Below are 25,049 nucleotides of genomic sequence, written 5' to 3'. Positions count from 1 at the left end.
AGTTGTCATGGAACATGATCTTTACTTAATATCCTAATGATTTATTAATTTTGATAATTTTGACCCTACAATGTTTTTTTGGCTATTGCTTAAAATATACCCAAGCGACTTAAGACTGGTTTTGTGGTCCAGGGTCACATATTGTGACATTCATATAGACTAGGATTCAAATGTTTGGGGTTAGTACATTTTATTCAGCAAGGGCACATTAAATTGATCAAAAGTCACAGTAAAGACAATTTTAGTGTTACGAAAGATTTCTTTTTCAAATAAATACTGTTCTTCTGAACGTTTTAGTCATCAAAGAATCTTGGGGGAAAAAATGCATCATAGTTTCTGAAGACTGGAGAAATGGCTGCTGAAAATCCAGTTTGCCATCACAGAAATACAGTAAAATACATTTGAGAAATATATTTGAAAAGAAAACAGTGCTTTTAAATTGTAACAATATTTCACATTGTAATATTTCATATTGTGTCAAATGAAAGCAGCCTTGGCGAGCATAAAAGACTTCTTTCAAAACATTAAACAATCTTACTGACCCCAAGCTTTTGAACAGTAGTACACACAGACGTCCTGCAGTTTTTTCTCTCATTCTTTTCATTTTTTTATCCTTCTCTCTTTGTAAGGCTCCCTCTGCTGTAGATTTTTACAAACCCACAAAAGCATTTTTCAAAAAGCAGAAAGACCATGACACATTGTCATCTCTCCTTTCACTCCATTCGATCTCTCTCAGGTGTGTTTGACTCTGACTGCTAAGCGCATGGCTCGCAAAAACTGTCTGGTGAAGAATCTAGAAGCCGTGGAGACTCTGGGTTCCACCTCCACCATCTGCTCAGATAAAACTGGAACCCTGACTCAGAACCGGATGACAGTCGCTCACATGTGGTTTGACAACCAGATCCACGAGGCCGACACCACCGAGGACCAATCAGGTTAGAATGACCAATCAAGTGAAAGTAGTTCGGTCACATAGGTCTAAAATAATGCTCCATAATGACAAAAACATCATAAAAGTAGCCCATGTATTGTATTCCAAGTCTTTGTTTATTTGCTGAAAAACCTGTCCTAACTCTTATTAGCGCTGAGAGTAATGATGTTTGATTTGTGAACAAATTATTATTTTGTGTCGGATCTTGTCAATGAATCGGTTAATTCAGTTTGCACAACAAGGCTGAATGATTTGTTCACAAATTAGTCTCAATTCAGTTCTGAACTCACCAAATCAGTCTCATTGTTGTGGTTAACTGCTTATTAAAGAGAGAGATTATCAGTGACTAGTGACTTGATTTTCAGTCTGTTCATCACACAAATCTATTGCAAACACGATCTGACTGGTTGTGTCAGAACCCACAGCATATTTAGTTTCAGTGCAGACAGAAAAAAAAATGCCTGGACACAGTGCAAGCTTCCAGTATCAAGAGTTTCTGATCAGAGTTACGATGGCCATTGTGTCCTCAAGTAAGGCACTTTACCCATAATCCTCTAAGGACACTGTTCCGGTAATTAGCATATGTTAGGTCACTTTGGATGAAAAGCATCTGCTAAATGGCAGTGTTTTGATATCTTTTGAACATTTACAGGATTCATTCTCCCCTTGATCTGTTCAAACATCTGTAAATCTGTTTGAGCACATTTGACCAAATGTCTTCTTTTCTTATGTCACTCTGTGTGTGTGTGTGTGTGTGTGTGTGTGTGTGTGTGTGTGTGTGTGTGTGTGTGTGTGTGTGTGTGTGTGTGTGTAGGCAGTTGCTTCGATAAAAGCTCTGCTACATGGTTCTCTCTGTCTCGAGTGGCAGGACTTTGTAACCGTGCTGTCTTCAAACCTGGACAAGAGAACATTCCTGTGCGCAAGGTACAATAATACACAACACCACGTACAAAGACATTCAAGAGTTTGTAGTCAATAAGAATTAGATTTTTTTTTTTTAAAAAGGAATGAATATTTTTATTCATGAAAAAATACAATTTATCAGCACAACTGTCAACGTTGATAATAATGAGAAATGTTTCTTGAACACCAAATCAGCATATAATAGCTTTTGAAGTAATTATCACACCATCACAGGAATAAATTACATTTTAAAATTTCCAGTTTTATAGAAAAGTTATTTTAAGAGACTTCAAGGCTTTCAAAAATATAAAAAAATATTACCGACCTCAAACTTTTGAACAGCAGTGTACATTTATATTAATCATAATTAAGATGAGGGATTGTTCTCTACTGTTGTTTGATTTGTGACGTTGTGAGTTTCTGTGTGTTTGAAGAGGGACACATCAGGTGATGCATCAGAGTCTGCTCTGTTGAAGTGTGTTGAGCTCTCGTCCGGCTGTGTTCAGACTCTCAGAGACAATAACCGAAAAGTGACAGAAATCCCATTCAACTCAACTAACAAATACCAGGTACACCTTACAAGAAACACACAGCCAGAGCTGTAAAGATCTTAAACAAATCATGTTGATGTCATACAGATATCGATTGAGATATAAATAATCCCCATCTCTCTCTCTTAGCTGTCTATTCACGAGATAGAAGACAGTCCCACTGGACACCTGCTGGTGATGAAAGGAGCCCCAGAGCGGATTCTGGACAGGTAATCAATACCAGACCTTGATACAGTGAATCCATATATAGAACAGAAATAACATGAATCAATAGCTGTGATTAATGATGAGATGTCATACTTTTAATTGATTAATACAAGCTTTAACTATTCATCATAATTCAATGCTTGTGATTAATATATATGATTATTACAGTATTGTTATTGTTAACTGAACAAACTCTTAAAATATTGTTGCAATTTGTAATAAAATGTATATAAAGCAATATTTACATTTATATTAGATGAAAAACTTAAAAAATAAAGTTGATTTAATGAATTAAAGTTAAAGTTAGCTAAAACTAAAACTAACTAAATAAAAATGACAAAAGCAAATAACAAAATTACTCAAACTTAAACTCAAATTAAAATTAAAACCAAACTTATACAAATAGAAGCTCATTTAAAATATGAATGAATAATAGTATATAAATAATACTAAACTAACACTGTGTTATTGGCAATAAACAAACAAGAATCAGTGACTGTGAATATTTATGATACATCATAATTCCTATTTCATATTACTAGCTGTAATTATTGATGATCCATCAAAATTCCATAGCTGTGAATAATATCTGTCATCATTGACAACCATTATATTTTTAATCAATAACTGTGATTATTGGGTGATTGATAATGCAGGTGCAGTACCATAATGATCAACGGTGAGGAAATGCCAATGGACGAGGACTGGAAAGACGCATTTCAGGGAGCATACATGGAGCTGGGCGGACTGGGAGAGAGGGTTCTGGGTAAGTACTTCCTTCCTTCCTTCCTTCCTTCCTTCCTTCCTTCGCTCTTTCTTTCCTTCTTTCTTTAATTCTCTACCCTCTCTCTCTTTCAGGTTTCTGCCACCTGTTCCTCTCTCCCTCACAGTTTCCAAGGGGGTTTGAGTTCGATTGTGATGATGTGAATTTCCCGGTCAACCAGCTCTGTTTCCTGGGCTTAATCTCCATGATCGATCCGCCTCGAGCCGCAGTGCCAGATGCTGTAGGAAAATGCCGCTCCGCTGGCATTAAGGTATCCATTTATAGGTTCCCTCCATCCATTAATCTACAGTTCAGCACTTTGTGTCCAATGTCAAAGGTGACCGAAATCTTTACAGGTTATCATGGTAACGGGTGACCATCCTATAACCGCCAAAGCCATTGCTAAAGGTGTCGGCATTATCTCTGAGGGCAACGAGACGGTGGAGGATATCGCTGAAAGACTTAATATACCTCTGAGCCAAGTCAATCCACGGTCTGTGTGTGTGAATCTGTCTCTTTTGAGTGTTTGCTTGAGAGTCTGGGTGCATAAACATAAACTACTGGGTGTGTAAACTAAATCTGAAGGGGTTTTTATCTGCTTTTATTGCTTCTTCACAGATAATGGAATTGGGGACTGTTCTGTGTGTGTGTGTGTGTGTGTGCGTTTCAGAGATGCTAAGGCCTGTGTGGTTCATGGTTCAGACTTGAAGGACATGAGCTCCGAGTATCTGGATGATATTCTGAGGAACCACACAGAGATTGTGTTTGCTCGCACTTCACCTCAACAAAAACTCATCATCGTGGAGGGCTGCCAGAGACAGGTGTGTGTGTGGGTGTTTGTGTATTTGTGAATATTAAAATATCACACACTAGATGTCCTACACATGACAAATTTGTCAGAATGCAAGCTAGACTGAAATATCAGAACTTTGGAAGTATTATGTTTACATAAATTCTAGCAGGTGTTTCTTAAAGGTGCTGTATGTCATTTTTTTGTTCATGATGTTGGAAAAAAGTTATATTTTGGTTACTGATGCCATTGTCATAATGCACTATTCACAGTAACCATGATTTGTTTATTTTACAATGGGAATTGGCCAGTAACTTAAAAAACATTTTTAAAATGAAATTAATACTTTTACTCAGCAAGGATGCATTAAACTAATCAAAACTGACAGTAAAGGCATTTTTAATGTCACAAAAAAAATTATATTTCAATTGCTGTGCTTTTTTAAACTCTGTATTCACCAAAGAATCCTGGAAAAAAAATGTATCACAGTTTCCACAAAAATATTAAGCAGCACAACTGTTTTCAACACGGATAATAATAAACAATGTTCTAAATAAGCATATTGGAATGACTTCTGAAGGATCATGTGACATTGAACTTGAGTAACGGCTGCTGAAAATTCTGCTTTGTCATTACAGGAAAAAAATTACATTTTAAATTAAACTAGAAAGCAGTTACTTTGAATGATAATCATATTGCACAGCATGACAGTTTTTACTGTATTTTTTGATCACATAAATGCATTATTGGTAAGCATATGAGACTTCTTTAAAAAAACATGAAAAATCATACTGACCAAACATTTTTGAACAGTAGTGTACACTTAATGTCTGACAGACTGCCTGAAAGACTTTTTGACTCTGACTTTGATTTTCTGACTGGTCTTTAATTCTGAAAGCTCTTTCTCTGATTCTGACTGGCTGACTGGTCTTTGACTCTGATTCTGATTGGCTGGCTCTGGCTGCAGGGTGCCATAGTGGCAGTGACAGGTGATGGGGTGAATGACTCCCCTGCTCTGAAGAAGGCTGACATTGGCATTGCCATGGGAATCTCTGGCTCCGATGTCTCCAAGCAAGCTGCTGACATGATCCTTTTGGACGACAACTTTGCCTCAATTGTTACGGGGGTGGAAGAGGGTAAGATAGAGAAGGAATATTAAGTATTAGAACAAAAGAAATGAAGCATTGCAATTTTTCCTTGCTTTCTCTCTTTCAAATTTCTAAATGTATTGGCCTGACTGATTTACACAATGTAAAAAAAATTACTTCTTTCAATGTATTTATTACATTAATACAAATTCTATATATATATATATATAAAATATTCAGTAAAATAAAATACTCTGTTTTAGGTCGTCTGATCTTTGATAACCTGAAGAAGTCGATTGCGTACACGCTGACCAGTAACATCCCTGAGATTACACCCTTCCTGCTCTTCATCATTGCCAGTGTGCCGCTGCCTCTGGGCACCGTCACTATCCTCTGCATCGACCTTGGCACTGACATGGTGTGTTATACACACTCAAACTTGTGTGCATTCAGTCTTACTTCCAGTTCCTGTCAAGTGTGATCCAACCCTCGGGCACCAGACACCAGACCATCTCACACACACACACACACACACACACATATTAGCATCTTTGTCATCACCATCATCATTCTCTCTCTCTCACTCTTCTCAGGTTCCTGCGATCTCTCTAGCGTACGAGTCGGCAGAGAGTGACATTATGAAGCGTCAGCCCCGAAACCCTAAAACTGACAAGTTGGTGAATGAGAGGCTCATCAGCATGGCTTACGGACAGATCGGTCAGCCTCAAGTGCACTTGCACACAGATATCAGCAAACGCACACACATGCCCTTTATAACTTAATTCTTGTAAACTTTGTATTCTGTGAAGAATTTCTTTGTGCAAACAAATGATCATCCGAGGCATCATGCACTTATTTTTTGATGGGTCGCTAGGTTCACTTGGTGCCCTAGGCAAGATAAGACTAAATCAAAGGGGAAAAAACTGTTTTAACTACTTATTACTTCCTTTTATGTGTGTAATACGAGACAGTGTCATTTTTTTCTGTGGTAAGTGCAAACACCTTTTTATCCTCAGTCATGCAACTTATTTTTCAAAGAAATAGATTTTGCACTATAAGTGTCAATGAAAAACGACTTTAGAAATCTGAGGGGGTGAATAGGCCTCATGCTTCTGATTAATATTGTGAATAAAATAGCTTTTCATGCTCTGCAGGGATAAAAGCAATTACATGTGTTTGTGTATTTGTGTTTATCGGTGCATCTGTATTTGTGTTTTTTGTGTGTAGGTATGATCCAGGCACTGGGAGGATTCTTCACCTATTTTGTGATCATGGCTGAGAATGGCTTTCTGCCTCAAACACTGCTGGGAATTCGACTGGATTGGGACGATCGCGCAGTTAATGACGTGGAGGACACCTATGGACAGCAATGGGTAAACGTACACACACACACACACAGACAGACAGACAAACACACATACATTTCTTTAATGTTTTTGAAAGATGTCACTTGTGTTTACCAAGGCTGCATTTATTTATTTTTTTTAATATAGTGAAAACAGTAATATTGTAAAGTATTATTGAAATTTAAAATCACTGTTTTTTATTTGAATATATGTTATAATGTAATTTATTCCTGTGATGCAAAGCTGAATTTTCAGCATCATCACTCCAGTCTTCCGTGTCACATGATCCTTCAGAAATCATTCTAATATACTGATTTGCTTCTCAAAAAACAATTCTTATTATCAATTTTGAAAACAGTTGTGCTGCTTAATATTTTGGTCGAAACTGTGATGCTTTTTTTCCCCCGGATTCAAAATTCTTTGATGAATAGAAAACTCAAAAGAAGCATTTATTTGTTGTAACAATGTAAAAGTCTTTACTGTCACTTTTGATCATTTCAATGTGTGGTTGCTGATTAAAAGTATTAACTTATTTTTTTTATAATTTCTTTAAAATATACTGGTGAATTACTCACTTAGGTTTATTTGATTAATTGTAATTTAGAATTAATTTTGATACATTTGTACAAAATCAAATAGATTTACACAGTGAATTCCAAAATTATGTGAAGTTGACATAAAGGAAATATATTTTGGCATCTTTTTACCAGAATTTTATTTTTTTATTTGTAAGCCATAGTTTTTTGCATTTTACAGGCTTAAACTGCAAGTTATTACTGTTTTTTAATTGATTTATTAACAACAATTACATATGGGAATAATGTTCGCTATTTTTGAAATGTTTGTTTTTCATTATGTATCTATTTAAATATTTATGTTTCAGACTTACGAGCAGCGTAAGGTCATCGAGTTCACCTGTCACACCTCGTTCTTCGCCAGCATTGTGGTGGTGCAGTGGGCCGACCTCATCATCTGCAAGACACGCAGGAACTCCGTCTTCCAACAGGGCATGAAGTCAGTATGTGTTTGTGCATGTTTGTGAGTGCATTCAGGAGTGTGATGTTTGCATACGTCTCTGTTAAAGGCTGTTCTCTAACCTGTGCACTTATAGGAATAGGATTCTCATTTTTGGACTGTTTACTGAGACGGCTCTGGCAGCCTTCCTGTCCTACTGCCCCGGTATGGACATTGCCCTGAGGATGTACCCACTCAAGTAAGGGACACACACACTTCTGCTCCCTAGAAGAGCTTATGTTCTTTGCTCCTCCTGTCCTCACCTTTTTCCTTTCTCATTTTCTTATTCCTTTTACAGGATTATGTGGTGGTTCTGTGCTTTCCCGTACAGTTTGCTAATCTTTGTGTATGACGAGATCCGTAAATTAATCCTGCGCAGGAATCCGGGAGGTGAGCACCGATTTTCACAAAGAACATTTCTGAGCAGTGTTATTTTAATAGCATTGAGATATATGCATAGTTTTATGTATAGTTATGTATGGTTTTTATTCATATCTTGAATTAGATTTATTTGTACATTTTCCATTTCATTTTATTTTTAGTTAAATTTTTAGTAATTTTGCTGTTTTTAGTAGTTTGAATTAGATTTATTTGTACATTTTCCATTTCATTTTATTTTTAGTAAAATTTTTAGTAATTTTGCTGTTTTTAGTAGTTTTTGTTGATATATATATATATATAAAAAAATTTCAAGTGACAAGTAACAATGTTTTTTGTGATTTTAATTTTAATTTCAATTTTAGTTAAATGATTTCTGTATGTATACTTGGCAAATAAAATCTCCTTTATGAATAACAACTTGGTACTTAAACTGATGCATGTTTAATTTACAGGTGCAGCTAAAGTTTTCCAATATTGCTATTAAAAATCAAGGTTCAAGAAACAATACAGCAATTTTACAGAGAATCTGTAGAACCCTAATTGAGTCTATGTGAATAGAGCTTTTTCCTAGATATATCTTTTTAATTCAGTTCATTAATTTTCCTCTCTCTGTCTTTCATTTCCAGGCTGGGTGGAAAAAGAAACCTACTATTAACAAGATTATGCAGTCTCTGTGCATGATTGCTGCTGTGTGTGTCTATTTGTAAAAGATATGTAGAAAGGTAATGAGACAAATGAAGAATCAGACAATCATGTGACATTTATCATGTAAGAATGAATGTGTGTGTCTTTGACTGAGTGTGTACATGCACTGGGCATAATTTGTTTACATGATGTATCCTGAATATCATTATCCTCAATAAATTGGTGATTTAATAGCCAAATAGGTTTCAGGATCATTACATTTCTTGTTCTGAATTGATTTTGCTGTGAATTTATAACTTTTAGGCTAGAGGTAAGCTTTCTTTTAGAGTTAATTTTCTTTTTCACTTGTGTGTGAAATGTAGTACACGATTCAAATATTTATTTGCAATTTTATGTACTGTACAAATTTGTTGGTACAAGTTTAATGCAAATTTATTAGAATTGTGTTGTAATGTTACTATAAATATAATTCTGTGATTCTATTTAAATACTTACAAGCAGCATAAAATAAAATTCAATAAACTTTTCAACAAACTTTTGCAGTGATGAATTTGACATGTTTTCTTACTTAATTCACTGTGCAACTTAAACTGTGAACATGAAGATGAATTTTAAAAAAAAATCTAAATGGCTGAGTATAACGTTCTTTTCGACTATTATTATTTAAACCGAAAATAAATATATTCAAGAATACCAATTTACATAGCCTAACTGACCTCACATACCGGCTGTACTGACCTTACCAAAATGGCGGCGGTCTGTGACTTCTTTTGTGACATAACATCCTGCTGCGTCACGTCCGGACACTCAAGCGCAAAAACATGGCGTTGCTTCTAAGGTCAGTACGAACATGTAATTTTAAAAATGTGACAGTTTTGCTTTTTCTTTTGTTTAAGATGAAGTGAATCGTTGTGATATTCTCTTTGAGGCCATATTATCTGGCAGCGCTGATGTTGTTAACGTGTTGTATATGTAACAAGTGCACTTTGATCTACTGTAACCTGTATAACCATGTATATACTTCATTATTTTTTTTATTTATTCTCAGTCCCTTTATTTTTATTTCAACATCAAGTCACTTTCAAAATGATAATAGTAATAATTTATTCTGTTGTGTTTGTTCATACTGTCAGTAAAGTTCTTGTCACCAGAATCAATCAAATCAATGATAATTAAATAACAACTTTGAGTACTGTGTGGTTTGTCACTTAATATGTCATTTTCATATGTCTGAGCTCATCTCTGGAGTCCTATCACATGCATTGGATCAGACAGTTTGACATGACATCCCTGATTTATAGAATTATCCATAATAGGTGTTACTTATATCCTGTTAGGTTATTTGTATGAACAAACAGTGAATCTTCATATGCCAGGTTCAACTGTTCAGGGCCATATTACCGAAAGGTCCTGTGCAATCTGACAAGTTACAGACCAGAGACCAGAAATGGGATGTTTATAATGTACAGAATAACCAGGTGTCCCTGGTACATTGTTTTAACTGTATGTAAATGTGTACTTAAATGAGCTAGTTTTATACTTGAATACGTGTCTGAAATATATGGGGTTTCTCTGTGTTAAAGGACAGTGGCCCGGCAGGGTCTGTGTTCATCACGGTTGCAGTTTGGCATACTCTACAGACAGTGAGTGTACTTGTGTTTTCGTAACACATTTTCAAATGAAGAATTCATATTAATGTGTAAAGCTCCTTTTGTTCCGTTTTTTCAGTGCTGTTCCTATGGGAACTACAGCAAAAGAGGAAATGAACAAGTTTTGGACAAAAAACACACGACTCAACCGACCTGTCTCACCTCATGTAAGCATCTACAAGTGAGTGTTAAAACTTCTGCCTCTTGGCGTGTATTGACCATACAATCTACAGGATTAGATGTGTGAGGATGTTGGTTTGGGGTGAGGTCTAAATGGAATGTAGAATAAAAGTCGATGAGTTAATGGCTTTGGTGTTTTCAGGTGGTCAGTCCCCATGATGATGTCCATCTCGCACAGAGGAACAGGAGTAGCACTGAGCTCAGGTAGCTAACGTATATTCTTGCCTTTTGATAATGTGTTTAAAGGACCACAAAATGATAACTATAATGATACTTATATTAGCATCCACGTCAATGCATGATAATGTTCTGTTTATTATAAGCATACAGTCATGTTATCTACTGCTTTAAATGCTCAAGCACTTTAAAGTTAGGTATATTCTGATTGGCTGATTTTGCATATTAATATAAAATGATGATGTTGATCTTTTTGGTCTCAGGAATCTCTGTGTTTGCACTTGCCGCGTTGGTGTTACCTGAGAGTTACCCATATTACCTTGATCTGATTCACTCCATGTCCTTTGGGCCCCAGTTTCTTGCTTTCAGCAAATTTGCTCTGGCTTTCCCAGTGGCTTACCACACTTTCAACGGCATCCGTCATCTGGTACACACATATATAAATAATAAATGAAGTATATTCATATACATATTCACTCCTGCTGATAATGACTCATGACAGTGTAACCAGTTGAATGTGACCAAATATGTGATCAAAGTGTGAAATTAAGACGCTATGGTTCAGTAGTTTGGGGTCAATAAGATACATTTTTTAAATCAAGAAGTTACAACTTTTATTCAGCAAGGATGCATTAAATAGATCAAAAGCGACAGTGCAGACATTTATAATGTTAATAAGAGTGAGATTTTACCAATAAATACTGTTCTTTTGAATTTTCTATTCATTAAAGAATCCTGAAAAAATATATCACAGTTTCCATACAAATAATAAACACCAACGCTGTTTTTAACATTGAAAATAATATTCAGCATATTAGAGTGATTTCTGAAAGATCATGTGACAGTGAAGACTGGAGTAACGGATGCTGAAAATTCAGCTTTGCCATCACAGGAATAAATGACATTTTAAAATATATTAAAACAGAAAATAGTTATTTTAAAAAGTAATAATATATATAGTTTTATATCAAATAAGCGCAGCCTAGGTGAGCATAAGAAACTTCTTTCAAAAACTTTAAAAGCCTTACCAACCCCAAACTTTTGAACGGTAGCGTATTTTACATTCTTCAATGTTTTCCTCATCTGCCAGAATAATGAATTATCATTTTATAAGACTATTCTGAGCAAATACTGATATCATTTTGATTTATTATTTAGCATATCATGTAATTAATTTGATTCTTTTTTTAATATGCCCCTTTGATATATATCTCTCTTTTTCTCTTTCTTTCAGATATGGGATCTTGGGAAGGGTTTTAGGATTCCTGAAGTCTATCGTTCTGGCTACATTGTCATTGCTCTGACTGTTGTCACATCGATTGGTCTTGCTGCCATGTAAACCCATGGACATGAGAGGACTGGGTGAGACGCACAAGTGAAGAAGACGTGGAATTGGATGAAGTGGTGTTCTTTTGTTTAACTGTCTTCGAAGTGGTCTATATAAGGACCAAATTGATTAATTTAATAAATAATAAAAAATATATATCAACCCAAAAAATATCCTCTGTGTTTTTCATGCCTTGCACACTGCTAAACTGAAAAAGAGGGGCATAGCACTTAACTTGGCATTTAAAATTAACTTTACAGTAATCATATGGAAATATGAGAGGGCTGAGCATTTGATTTCTTGTTGAAATCTTGTTGAGCTTTGATTGACTTGTGTTTGATTTAATTTCAGTTGAATAAAAATCACTTAGGGTAGCAAAGGCCCTTCACCAATTAAACCTCTAGACTCGATATATGACAAATGTAGTTTTGTGATTTCCTCCCAGCATGACTTGGTTATAAGAAGAGGTGAAGATCGTAGTATGAATCACGTACTGTTTTTCTCCGCCCAATTTCCTGTATCTTTTGCATCAATAATGATACTGTTTTAAGATGATGCATATAAAGCATTTATATCTGTTGCCTTCATGTGTCATAGTGATGGTAATGGTGATGTTTCATAGTAGCCACTAATAAGAGAGTGTGATTAGAATCTTGTTAGTATTTTAAATGAACCCAAATGTTGAAGTCTGGCTGCACAGGTTAAATTATTCTCCTTGAATCTTGTTCACCTGAATGCTAATGTCAAGGATTGCTGTGGGCTTTTTTCATTTAAATGGTAATGTCATAAAATGGATTGGTTTGGATCACAGACTACATGAAATCACTACACTGAATGTTTATTGAAAAACTCCATCCTGGAGTCCTAAAGCACCTGTTCTCTCATCATTTCCCTTCCTCTTCACTAAAAAAACTAAATCAAGAGATAACGTATTTATCTGCATGTGAAACTAGAAGGCATGCCCTTCCACTTGTTGTGGTCAAGAATAAACAAATCATGTTCAGTTGCAGTATTGCATCAGGTTGGTTTATGGTTTAGAGCAGAGGTTTTCAAACTGAGATCTAGGTAACCCAGGGATCCTTTGAAAAAAATGTTTATATATATATATATATATATATATATATATAGCTATAACAAAAATTAGCAAAATATATTTTCTGGACTGTCCAAGTTATGTTAACTTAAAATATTGAATGTTTAATGTTTAACAGCAAGTCTTAACACATTAATCAATTTTGATATAATTTATAAAGTAGAACTCATCTGTTTAATTGTAATTATTTTAGTTTTGTTATTGTCATAGGTTTCAACAGCTACAAATTACAAAATATGCTTCCTCTCTCTCTCTCTCTCTCTCTCTCTCTCTCTCTCTGTATATATATTTTGAGGATAAAAAAGAAAGCTTGGATAGGCTATGGTCATTAATTTCTTCTTTCCACTGTTGCCTTTATCTCCTGGAGGTTATGGCACTGACTATTCTCTGCAAAGTGCCTTTGTTGTAATAATATTTATTGTGAGTGCTGGACAAATTAAATTGAAAACGTTTCACTTCAGGTTTATACATTCAACAGTACTCTAATTGTGAAGATAATTCACTGTTAATTTAATACATAGTAGATAGCCTAGTTTCCTATTTTCCGTTTTTGACAGTATACAAACAAATTTAATGCATTTATAGCCTAATATCATGTTTACTGTTTTCACTCTAAATGGATCTTTATGCACGAAAATAGCTGCCTTTAACATTTTACGAATATATAGTTATTCTTCTAGAGCTTGAAAACCCCCGATCTAAAGTGATGGGCAGGTTAATTCATCTTATAATGGGCTAATTTTACAACAAACAAATAATTAACCTACTACTGAAACCCGATGATACATAAATTACGGACATGATACACAAAACGACGCTTTTCAGGTAATGTTATTTATTTCTCTTATGGTTTTTGCTTGAATAATCTTTGCACAGCTGATTATTAAAGGTAAACCTCGCGCAATAATTAGAGTTTTTGAGCTATGGTAGTAATTTGAATAACATAATGGCTTTATAGAGTTGCTGAGATTTTTGGATGATTGTCGTTTTCAAGAAGTGATCAAAATAATCCATGTTTATTTCGCTTTTGGATGATGAGGGAGGCTGTAGCGCCATTGCCGCACGACGCCAAGACGAGAGAGCCCCCTAGCGGGACATGGCGCAATTACACGCACGAGTAGCGCACTGGTCCTGATGCTGCAGGATGCGGTATTGATGCAGAATATGACCTCGCTTTACGCTGCATCATGTGGCTCAGTCTCTGTGGCGCAATGGAATAGCGCGCTGGACTTCTAATCCAGAGGCTCCGGGTTCGAGTCCCGGCAGAGATGAGTCGATAATGACGCCATCGCGGAATGATGGCTTTTTTTAAATGCATAAATAGGTCTTATGATGCTTAATCGTAGCTGAGGATGCAATGCACATTACATTTTAGTGAATGAACACACTCTTGTGTATGCCTAGCAATAAACTGTTCGTTATGAAAACAATAATAAAACATCCATTTATTATAATTTAAAAATGTAAAAAGCCTAGTTTATGTGGTTGTATGAGTTTTTCCACAGTTAGTTAACTATCCAACGGTTTGCAAACGACATGTATTTGGTAAATTGTTATATATAGTATTCTTGATTTTTATTTTTTTTTGCCTATATTAATACAGCAAAAATTGCATTTTTTGTCTTTTTAGGGATGCAAGATTATGCATGTTATGTAGAGGATGAACCCCTGTGTATGCATATTAATAAAACACTTTTGGTTTGAGAAACATTATTTAACTTATTTAACATATATATAACTTTAAAAGCATCTATGCGTCGTCGCCCCCCCCCCCCCCCCCCCCCCCCCCCGCCCCCCCCCCCCCCGCACCCCCCCCCCCCCCCCCCCCCCCCCCCCCCCCCCCCCCCCCCCCCCCCCCCCCCCCCCCCCCCCCCCCCCCCCCCCCCCCCACTGTTATGAAGGGAATATAACTTGCAAAACAAAGTATTCTTGATTTTTACGTTTTTATCCCACATTTCTAATACATACAAAAATGTCAATTTTTCTTTTTAATGCATTCTTGTCCCCTTTTGCTCTCTCAAATCAGTTCAGCTGTAATATACTTGTCTATGGTCTTGCCAATAAAGTCTTTCTAACGTGAAGAGAATTTTCCTGAATTGCACTGGGGAGAGCAAGAGAGAGAGAGAGAGAGAGAAAGGTGGAGAAAGAATGAGAGCCTGCCAGAGAGATGGAGAGAGACATCAGTGTCCTATTGCGAACGGTGTGATTGGCTCTTCCCAGTCATTATGGAATAGAGATAGAGAGGAATCTCACCTCTGCACTGCCTGATCAAACTCTACGGGAAATCCTCTTCCAGGAAACCCTCCTTCACTCTGTCATGCATTTATCTGAATTGAAAGTGTGAATGTTCGCTAGAGAGTTTCTCAGTCATTCATTTATCCACTTTGAGCTCATTTTCATCCTCTCATCCACCCACATGAGGCAATTTCACCAGTATCACCCTGCTTTGAAATTCCATCTACAATTTTGCCATTCATATGTGATGATGGCTTGTTCATCTACTTCTCCACAGGCAAGCTGGTTATGCGAGAGAAAGAGAGAGAGAGAGAGAGAGAGAGATGGAGATGAGGGCTCATTTTAATGCAGTATTTGATTTCAGATGTTCAGCAAGTCATTAAACTGATAATTCAGACGTTCTGTTCGTATTATCCCTCTCTTCCTGTCTCCCTCGCACGCCTGGGCCGGTCGGAAACTCGGGTGTTGGTTTCTGCGCTGCTGGACACTCGCACGTCGAAGGAAAGGAATTGCGCAGGTCACGCGTGGACTGTCACAGCTCTGCGGAGAATGACGTCAGCGTCTCTATAAAATGATGAAATGGCCAAACACTAGAAACTGAAGGTACACTGGACCGCACTTCGCAGACTGAAATACAGTTGCCTGAATATTTTCTCAATCCGATAGGCTGAACTACTTCGGTGTGGAATGATGTAACCGGGCGCTTTCTGGGAATACCGGAACGCTCGCAGTACAGTCTCCTGACCGGTAGATGTAACTGTCTCATCCGTATCAGTGATGAAGACAGTGTTGACGTGCGTGCACAAGCTGGGATGATAACACTACAAACATACTGTATCTTTTTATTTACCGCATAAAGAGATTAATTTTCCACTGTCTAATCTGTGTCATGGTTTATTCTCTCCGTGAAATGAATAAAAGCCGACAGGCTGTGGGCTGCTGGCATTAGACACAAGTATGTAGTGATTTGGGCCGGAAGTGTCCCGCCCCAAGGCTCCGGTTGGCTGCTCGAGCCACCGCCACGGTGACCGAGTCGCTGCTCTCTCGGGGTATCTGCCTCTCGTGCAGTCGTCCATGTTTAACCCCGTGCATCCCCCGCACCGCACAGTGAGTAATCCGCGTGCAGAACTAATCCTTAAATCCTATCGCGAGTCGCAACGCCCTCCCCTCCCTCCTGCCACCCTCTTCTCTCGCGCGGGCCTCCCGAGCAGCCGGCGGGGTCTCCAGAGCCCGGCTCGCGCGGGGACTCTATTCACAAGACCACACCTCGCGCCGCCACCAACCTATCTATATAAAGGGTCGACCCTCACGAAAACATTTCACCCCGAAAATTTGGATTAAGAAGATAGAACATATTTTCAGGACCATGAAGATTTATTGTGACATTATTTTCATGACAACTAAGCCTTTGAAAGAAAAATGTAATTAAAAAAGCTATTTATCTCAACGTCCAGACGTTTTGTAATTCACATAATTCTTAATGATGATTTTATTTACTGTAAACAGAAATGTTATTTAATTCCGTGTAGGTTAATAAAATATATTTTCTTTTGAGTTAAATATTTAAAACAGCTATTTATTTATTTACTTGGTTATAGAAATGGCACAACTAGTGTGTTTTCTAAACATTAGGTAAATTAAATTATTTACTGTATTGTTTGCATATTTATTCATTTTTCTAGATAAATTAATTGATCATATTTTGACTTAAAATTGTGCATTTTGAACTTCAAAGATACTAATAAAATCAATCTGTATATACATATATAATAAATTATGTTCTTTATTGTTTTCGTCTAATGTTTAGTCAGAAACACAAACAAACAAAAGGTTAATATATTAAATATAAAAGTTTTAAGTTTCGTGAGATTCTTCTAAAAACAGACTATAGGCCACGCACTTTACGCACTTCTAACATTAATAATTTTATCAACAACACTAATAATAATAATAATAATCTCTCAGGCAGTATGGTCTAGCCCTGTTATCCAAACGGTACGGCCAAATCGTATTAAACCCCCACCCCTCCCCCCTCCACACCGCGCGCCTCCCTCCCTCCCTCCCTTTCTCCGTGCATTCAGACAGACTGTTTTGCTGCAGTGAACGGTAGCCGTGGAGAGAGGAAAAGGCAAGAAAAACAAGAAGATAGCGGAGGGCGGAACGAGAACCAAGACAGACAGATCCATTGGGACCTTAGCGTGAGCGCCAGCAGGCATAGACGGGTCCAACACTCCAGAGCCGACGGAGTCGACGGGCATCACGAGGAGCGCTTATAACGGTGCGTATTGTAATCTGCCCTCCTTTTGAGCACACAGACACGCAGAGGTATTATTGTCGTTGGCGTCCTGGCGCTTATGCTGAGGGGGGAGACACCTGTCAGGTTTGTAAATAGGGGCACGCTCGTGCTCTGGAATGCGCCTGCATCCGCGCGCGCCTCTCCTGACGGGCGCACCGGGCAGGAAACCGTCCAACGAGCTCGGAGGTGTTAAACTATGAGCGAAGGGAAGAGGGTTGATGTTAAAGTGCGCTGATGGTTGCTTGCCCCCTCACGTTTCCCCTCCCCTCCCAATCGCGAGCTCTACCAGCATTCCTGCCGCTCCTTCTGCATTCAGCGCGCTCGGACTGTGTGCACCTGCTACTGTTTTCCGTGGTTCGGTGGGGCGTCCCGGTTGCGCGGGTGAGAACGGGACTGGTGCTCAGCGGGAGAGAGAAGGGGGAGGGAGGGAAATAAAGAGGAGAAGTGCGAGAAAAGAACCGATGAGTGAGGGAGGCGGCGCGGGTGGTTCCGTTTCGGGTCGCGTGTCACAGACTTGCAGCAGGTATCATCACCTCATCCCAACAGTCGAGATGAGGCGAGGCTTCGCTGCTCGCGCTGAACATCCACATCCACGCACACACACACACTGACAGTTTGACAGCCACTGTCCGTCCTTGCCTCCCCCTATAGTTGCACAACAATACAAAGCATCTCTGCGCGATGGCCCGCCGCTCCGCAGGCAACGCCATGACTTGCACAGTTCACACAAGCGCACAAAGAGAGAGGAATAGGCAGCCAAACGACCTGGACTATTGTGTGAGAGCGCGCGCTGAATTCTCAACGGGCGACAGGTGCACCTTCCTCTCGCGCGCGCAGCAGTCAGAGCGGGAGAATAACGAGAGCGGTGTTGAAGGCCACCAGGAGGATTTCGGGGGCAGCGCTCTACAAATCTCAATTCAGGCACGCGCTCGCTTTTACGTAGCGTTGGTCGATTCAGAGTCCTTTTCTGGGTTACTGAATGACGAAGGGAATGTTTTCGATCACTGCGTCACATCACACACAGCGAGTGACACGAGGCGATCAATGGAAGCACTGGGGCAGCGCGGGAGTGAAGTGTGTGTGTGCTCAGCATCAGTGCGACCAATCGGCGCTCTCCGTCTGTTAATGAGTGTGTATGTGTGTGTCCTTTCTTCCAGTCAGCGCTTCGTAGAGCTTCTCCACTTCTCCGGGTCTCGAGAGGACTATTGGGTTTAACGCTTTGGACTGATGAGCGGGATGCGCGCGCGTCAGAGTATGACATTCCCCGCGTTGCAGCGGGCCGCTCTCAGGGCGCTCGCGGCCTTGACGATGCTTCTCGCAACCTCCGTTAGGAGCAACTTCGTTTTCGGTAAGAAAGGCCCACCCTCCCCCTCTTCAGTCACTCAGCTCCTCCCTAATGTTTTCACTGTTTTCTGTTTTTACAAGGGAATCACAGAGCCGTTAATAAGCTCGTGGGGCACAGAGGAACCTCCCCCCTCATTTCAGTTCTAACGGAATTTTCTGCTGTGTTTTGTTATTTTGGGAACTATAACATTATCTATCTATCTATCTATCTATCTATCTATCTATCTATCTATCTATCTATCTATCTATCTAAATTGTTGGTCTGAGTCTTCTTTTCATTATGAACTCATTTTTCCTTATAAAGTGTTTTAACATACTTGGAAGGATTGGAGATCAGGAAGTTTTCTGTTTTTACAAGGGAATCACAGAGCCGTTAATAAGCTCGTGGGGCACAGAGGAACCTCCCCCCTCATTTCAGTTCTAACGGAATTTTCTGCTGTGTTTTGTTATTTTGGGAACTATAACATTATCTATCTATCTATCTATCTATCTATCTATCTATCTATCTATCTATCTATCTATCTATCTAAATTGTTGGTCTGAGTCTTCTTTTCATTATGAACTAATTTTTCCTTATAAAGTGTTTTAACATACTTGGAAGGATTGGAGATCAGGAGATGGTATCATAGTTTCAGGAAATCATAACTGCTTTTATTTTATTACAAATACACCACAAAGAGTATAGATCTATCTATCCTCAAGCTCATGTGCACACATTACATTACATTATCCTAACGGAGATGGACTGAATTGTGTAGGTGTAGCTATTGGTTCTCTATAGAGTTTAGGACCGAACAGCATCTTTATCAAATCCTTTTCATTATAAAGTCTAAATTTGTTCACCAAGGAATGCAGCTTGTGTCTGATTCATTGTCACCGTTTCAGCAGACTGATGAGTGGAGATCATAACTGCTTTTAATTTGAAGTAGAAGTATAATTTCTGCACAAGTGTACATTACACAATCACAATGAGTTGGAGTGAATCAGTCTACTGGCTTGTGTAGGTGTATTGTTACTCTCTAGAGTACTCTCTGAACAGATCTTCATCAAATGTCCAAATGTTTGAGTGAAAATATGGATGATTAATCATGAATGGTGATTGTGATAGAGTTTTCCTTTAGAAGAAGTGTGAACTGGACATTTGTGTTGAAATGTCAGATTCAGTGAGATGGTGTCATTGTTTCAGCAGTCATGAATTATTTTACTTTCTTTCTTTCTTTCGATCCTGATCTCATCCTTTCTCTCTCACACACTTAAACTCTGTCAGCTGTTTTTGCTGCTTACTGCATTATTCATTATTGTGCTTTTTTTGTGTGGTTTTGCATATCCACTGGCCCTATGCATCCTTAATGCGAATGTGAGTGTATGTGTGAGTGTGTGCAGATGTAAGAAACTCATACTTTAGTTTATATGCGCTAGTGGAGCGGGTTGTTTGAGAGGTTGTTTGATTGGTGTATGAACATGTTGAGTGCTGTATTTATAGCTGGAAACAGAGTACATGATTTGTAGGTTTGTATGTTCTGCACTGTATGATCTGCAGCCATCAGATTTTAGGGTACATTAAATTACTTGTGATGCTGCTGGTTCCACCTACTTTTGCTAACTTTTCCTGTGCTGCTGTAACCAATCAGTGTATTGCAATGTCTTTTCACCTATGTCCACTAGCATCATTCATTAGAACAAAGTGTAAAGCTTTTCACATGAATGCAGGGTTTACTACAGAATTCAGTTTTATTAGTGAGGCCCCGTCCACCCTTCATTCTACATGCGTGTTTACATATTAGAAATTCATACTTTATGCAGCAAGGCCACATTCAATTGGTTAAAAGGGACGGTAAATACATTTATATTGTTACAAAACATTTCTGTTTAAAATTAATGATGTGCTTTGAACTTTCATCAAAGAATCCTGTAAAAATGTATAACAGTTTCCACAAACATTTAAGGAGCACAGCTGTTTTCAACATTGATATAGCCTAGTGATACATTGATAAAATTAGTGAAATATGCAGACTGTGCTGGAGTTTATGTTGGATTTAGTGCAAAACCATATTGTTTACTATGAGTGGATTAATAAAAGTGTATTAAATTGACACCTTACCTTTGGTCATTAGCAAACATGATGATTATAGAAGATGATAATCAGACAATAGCGCTGTCTAATTTTGATTCACAAAGATCTGGCTCATAAGAGTCATTGGCTTGCGAATCAGACTACACTTTTAAATAACTAAAAAGAGTTGGCTCATAAAAAGAATATGTTCGAGAATCAGATTGGTGGCAGTTGATTCACTGAAAAGAGCCGGCTCACAAGAGTCATTTGTTCGTGAATCTGAATACACTGTCCGTGGTGAGTTTGTTCTCGAGTGCATCCCACGAAACCATTTCTTGCCATTATTTTGCAGTGCATGGTTACACCGCATTCAATACAGATTGCAAACCCACATTCATAACTCAGGTAAATGTGATTGGTCTTATAGCGACATCACATCATAAATTATGTATATATAAATGCGTTATATATAAGTAGGCCTATAGTCCATTTGAGGTGTACGCGAACACAGGTGGTCGACACATGTGCTCTAGAAAGATTCATCTTTGTCCAGCGTCTGCTTTATTTTTCTTGAGAAGTTATGACCGATGAAATGTCTTTGTTCTCTTTTAAGCTTAAGTTGCTGCTATCTCATAACCCTCTAACAGAAGCATTTATCAATGCGTGTGTCTGTTGTTGTTGCAGTCTCTGCTATTTTGTTGTTGTTGTTGCGTCTCTTTAGTTTCATTTTCTACTGTAAAATAATGGCCTGGGACAGTGTTGCCACCTTGTGGAAAAACTGACTAGTACAAAACCAAGTCAATAATTCACGCCGACGCCGACACTGATGGCTGCCTCCGTGGCGTGCTCTGCAGTTGTTTTTATGTTTTTGTTAGTTTGTCCTGTCTTTAGTTATATCCCTGCAATCAGTTTCACCAGAGACGAATTGCTGGACATTCAGAAGTACACACCACCCGATATTTCACCGGTTTTCGATTATTCTAATGTTTTGCTGGACATTGTAGTCGGGGGAGCTGCTGCGCTGATCAGACGCTTCAGGACGCGCAGAAGGGGGAAGCGAGCCGGCGTGCTCGTCAAGCTAAGGCAGCGCGGATTCAGAACGCCGTTGCCAAGGCATCCATCTGGCGAACCTCCGCTCTCTACCCAACAAAACGGATGAGGTCCTTCTGCTCTCCCGAACAAATAAGGATTTTTCAAACTCTGCTGCTCTGTGTTTCACGGAAACCTGGCTGAAAGACGCCATTCCGGACAGTGCGTTGAGTCTGCCGGGCTTTCAGCTGTTTAGAGCAGATCACGATGCAGAATCAACGGGGAAATCGCGCGACGGCGGGACATGCTGTTACATCAATGAGAGGTGGTGTACAGATTTAACTGTGTTGAAGAAGATGTGCTGTTCAGATCTAGAAGTGCTCTTCATTAACTGTAAGCCTTTCTACTCGCCGCGGGAGTTTTGTTCGTTGATTCTCGTAAGTGTGTAAATTCCTCCGCAAGCACACGTGAGCTCCGCTTTACAGAAACTCGCTGATCAGATCACAGACACAGAACAACAACACCCAGACTCTGTTTTAATCATTCTCGGGGACTTTAATAAAGCAAATCTCTCCCGTGAACTGACAAAATATAGACAGCACATCACATGTCCCACCAGAGTTAAGTTTGCACATAATATACCTGTACATACAACTGTCTATTGTTATATACCTGTACATACAATTGTCGATTTGTATATTTTTTATTCCTTATTTTACTTGTTCTATTTATTTTTTTATTTTTTTTTTATTATCTGTGTTTTTTTGTTCTGTCACTGTCATTCTGTTACACTGTGGAAGCTTCTGCACGAAAACAAATTCCTCGTATGTGTAAACATACCTGGCAATAAAGCTCATTCTGATTCTGATTCTGATTCTGATTCTGATGTGCATGAGCAACCTGTGCGTACAAATTAAGCGTGGTTACAAAAATCAGATGGTGCGCATACAGTATGCCTGGGACAGTGCTGCCATACAGTCAGTTGTGGAAGCTTCTGCACGAAAACAAATTCCTCGTATGTGTAAACATACCTGGCAATAAAGCTCATTCTGATTCTGATTCTGATTCTGATTCTGATGTGCATGAGCAACCTGTGCGTACAAATTAAGCGTGGTTACAAAAGCGAGGGGAAGAAAAAAAAATTGGAGTGTCTTTACATTAAGTGCAAATAGCGCGCTTTTTGGCAAACGCTATTTACAGTAACTCCGCCCACCAATATCTGGTTGCCACTCAATATTAAAAAAGATGCATTGACTTCAATGGCTTCAGTGGTGTAGGCAGTACAGCGTCAGACTTACTTTTTGACGCGATCAACCTGGGTTCGAGTCCGCCACTAAATGGGCCTCATTCATGAAACACGAGCAGAAAAGCTGTTCTGACATAAACTTTCAAACTCATGAAAATGTTCGTATTTTCAAAATGTTAGTTAGTACGAAAGAGATGTACACCTGCTCATGTGTTAATGGTGCGTAAAACATTCTGGGTTCTTTTTGGCAAACTGATGACACTGCGTTTTGATGCACTGCCATCATAATATCTGGGGTTTTTTTCTTTTGGAGCTGAGACTATAGTTGATTACTGTTCAACTTTGGGTAAAACGCAGCGCTTGTCACTGTCACAAGCCGTCCAATCAATGGGACAAATGCTACACCGACCAACCATCCTACTTGTACAACGACTGAGCAACAATGGAGAAGTACTGCATTTTTATATTCAGGCAGCGGCTGTTTGCATGAATGAGTTCTACTGCAGGTTTGAAAAAACACCCCACACCCGCCCTGAACACCTCTCCACACAACCATTCACACCTCCAGCAACCCCCCTCTCCCCCACACCTGCAATTCAGATCAGCCAGGTCTTCCGGAAGCAGAAAAGGAAAAAAGCACCAGGCCCAGATTGTGTTACACCAGTCTGTCTGAAATCCTGTGCTGACCAGCTGGCCCCCATCTTCACACATACTCAGTCTACATTTAAGTTTGCACATAATATACCTGTACATACAACTGTCTATTGTTATATACCTGTACATACAATTGTCGATTTGTATATTTTTTATTCCTTATTTTACTTGTTCTATTTATTTTTTTATTTTTTTTTTATTATCTGTGTTTTTTTGTTCTGTCACTGTCATTCTGTTACACTGTGGAAGCTTCTGCACGAAAACAAATTCCTCGTATGTGTAAACATACCTGGCAATAAAGCTCATTCTGATTCTGATTCTGATTCTGATTCTGATGTGCATGAGCAACCTGTGCGTACAAATTAAGCGTGGTTACAAAAATCAGATGGTGCGCATACAGTATGCCTGGGACAGTGCTGCCATACAGTCAGTGCCGGATTATCCAATGGGCATTATGGGCACAGGCCCAGGGGCCCATGCACACTTGGGGCCCAAGCGAGGGGAAGAAAAAAAAATTGGATTGTCTTTACATTAAGTGCAAATAGCGCGCTTTTTGGCAAACGCTATTTACAGTAACTCCGCCCACCAATATCTGGTTGCCACTCAATATTAAAAAAGATGCATTGACTTCAATGGCTTCAGTGGTGTAGGCAGTACAGCGTGAGACTTACTTTTTGACGCGATCAACCTGGGTTCGAGTCCGCCACTAAATGGGCCTCATTCATGAAACACGAGCAGAAAAGCTGTTCTGACATAAACTTTCAAACTCATGAAAATGTTCGTATTTTCAAAATGTTAGTTAGTACGAAAGAGATGTACACCTGCTCATGTGTTAATGGTGCGTAAAACATTCTGGGTTCTTTTTGGCAAACTGATGACACTGCGTTTTGATGCACTGCCATCATAATATCTGGGGGTTTTTTTTCTTTTGGAGCTGAGACTATAGTTGATTACTGTTCAACTTTGGGTAAAACGCAGCGCTTGTCACTGTCACAAGCCGTCCAATCAATGGGACAAATGCTACACCGACCAACCATCCTACTTGTACAACGACTGAGCAACAATGGAGAAGTACTGCATTTTTATATTCAGGCAGCGGCTGTTTGCACTAAGTGTAAATAGTGATAGAGGCTATTTACACTAAGTG

At 38.7% G+C, this 25,049-nt stretch overlaps 3 protein-coding genes and 1 non-coding gene across 8 annotated transcripts in view; all 4 read left to right on the top strand.

The window, feature by feature from the left end:
- The first annotated feature begins 727 nt into the window (after positions 1 to 727).
- LOC107557871 (sodium/potassium-transporting ATPase subunit alpha-2-like) lies at positions 728 to 21,537 on the top strand. The gene is made up of 18 exons (XM_016241439.1): positions 728 to 935; positions 1,746 to 1,855; positions 2,269 to 2,403; positions 2,515 to 2,594; positions 3,249 to 3,358; positions 3,451 to 3,626; positions 3,712 to 3,848; positions 4,026 to 4,176; positions 5,113 to 5,281; positions 5,497 to 5,651; positions 5,827 to 5,950; positions 6,461 to 6,606; positions 7,463 to 7,593; positions 7,691 to 7,792; positions 7,892 to 7,983; positions 8,601 to 8,688; positions 13,164 to 13,166; positions 21,527 to 21,537. The coding sequence occupies exons 1-16, from the start codon at positions 764 to 766 to the stop codon at positions 8,627 to 8,629; spliced, it is 2,019 nt and encodes a 672-aa protein (XP_016096925.1). The 5' UTR covers positions 728 to 763; the 3' UTR covers positions 8,630 to 8,688; positions 13,164 to 13,166; positions 21,527 to 21,537.
- Positions 9,348 to 12,097, top strand: LOC107557876 (succinate dehydrogenase cytochrome b560 subunit, mitochondrial-like). The gene is made up of 6 exons (XM_016241450.1): positions 9,348 to 9,457; positions 10,203 to 10,262; positions 10,348 to 10,449; positions 10,591 to 10,652; positions 10,889 to 11,052; positions 11,860 to 12,097. The coding sequence occupies exons 1-6, from the start codon at positions 9,441 to 9,443 to the stop codon at positions 11,962 to 11,964; spliced, it is 510 nt and encodes a 169-aa protein (XP_016096936.1). The 5' UTR covers positions 9,348 to 9,440; the 3' UTR covers positions 11,965 to 12,097.
- Positions 14,243 to 14,316, top strand: trnar-ucu (transfer RNA arginine (anticodon UCU)). The gene has a single exon. It is a non-coding gene; the product is annotated as a tRNA-Arg (tRNA).
- The window catches only part of cadm3 (cell adhesion molecule 3), a 78,279-nt gene continuing 70,575 nt past the window's right edge, over positions 17,346 to 25,049 (top strand). For all 5 annotated transcript variants that reach the window (XM_016241444.1, XM_016241443.1, XM_016241441.1 and 2 more), the window contains exons 1-2: positions 17,346 to 17,558; positions 18,734 to 18,924. In XM_016241444.1, the coding sequence (XP_016096930.1) occupies positions 18,804 to 18,924 (121 nt within the window). In that variant the 5' untranslated portion in view covers positions 17,346 to 17,558; positions 18,734 to 18,803. The remainder of the gene's footprint in view (positions 17,559 to 18,733; positions 18,925 to 25,049) is intronic.

This window comes from Sinocyclocheilus grahami, unplaced genomic scaffold (genome assembly GCF_001515645.1).
Source record: "Sinocyclocheilus grahami isolate Dianchi unplaced genomic scaffold, SAMN03320097.WGS_v1.1 scaffold622.1, whole genome shotgun sequence".
Taxonomy (NCBI): Eukaryota; Metazoa; Chordata; class Actinopteri; order Cypriniformes; family Cyprinidae; genus Sinocyclocheilus; species Sinocyclocheilus grahami.
The sequence above is the reverse complement of the archived record's forward strand: the minus strand, read 5'-3'. Positions and strand labels throughout refer to the sequence as shown.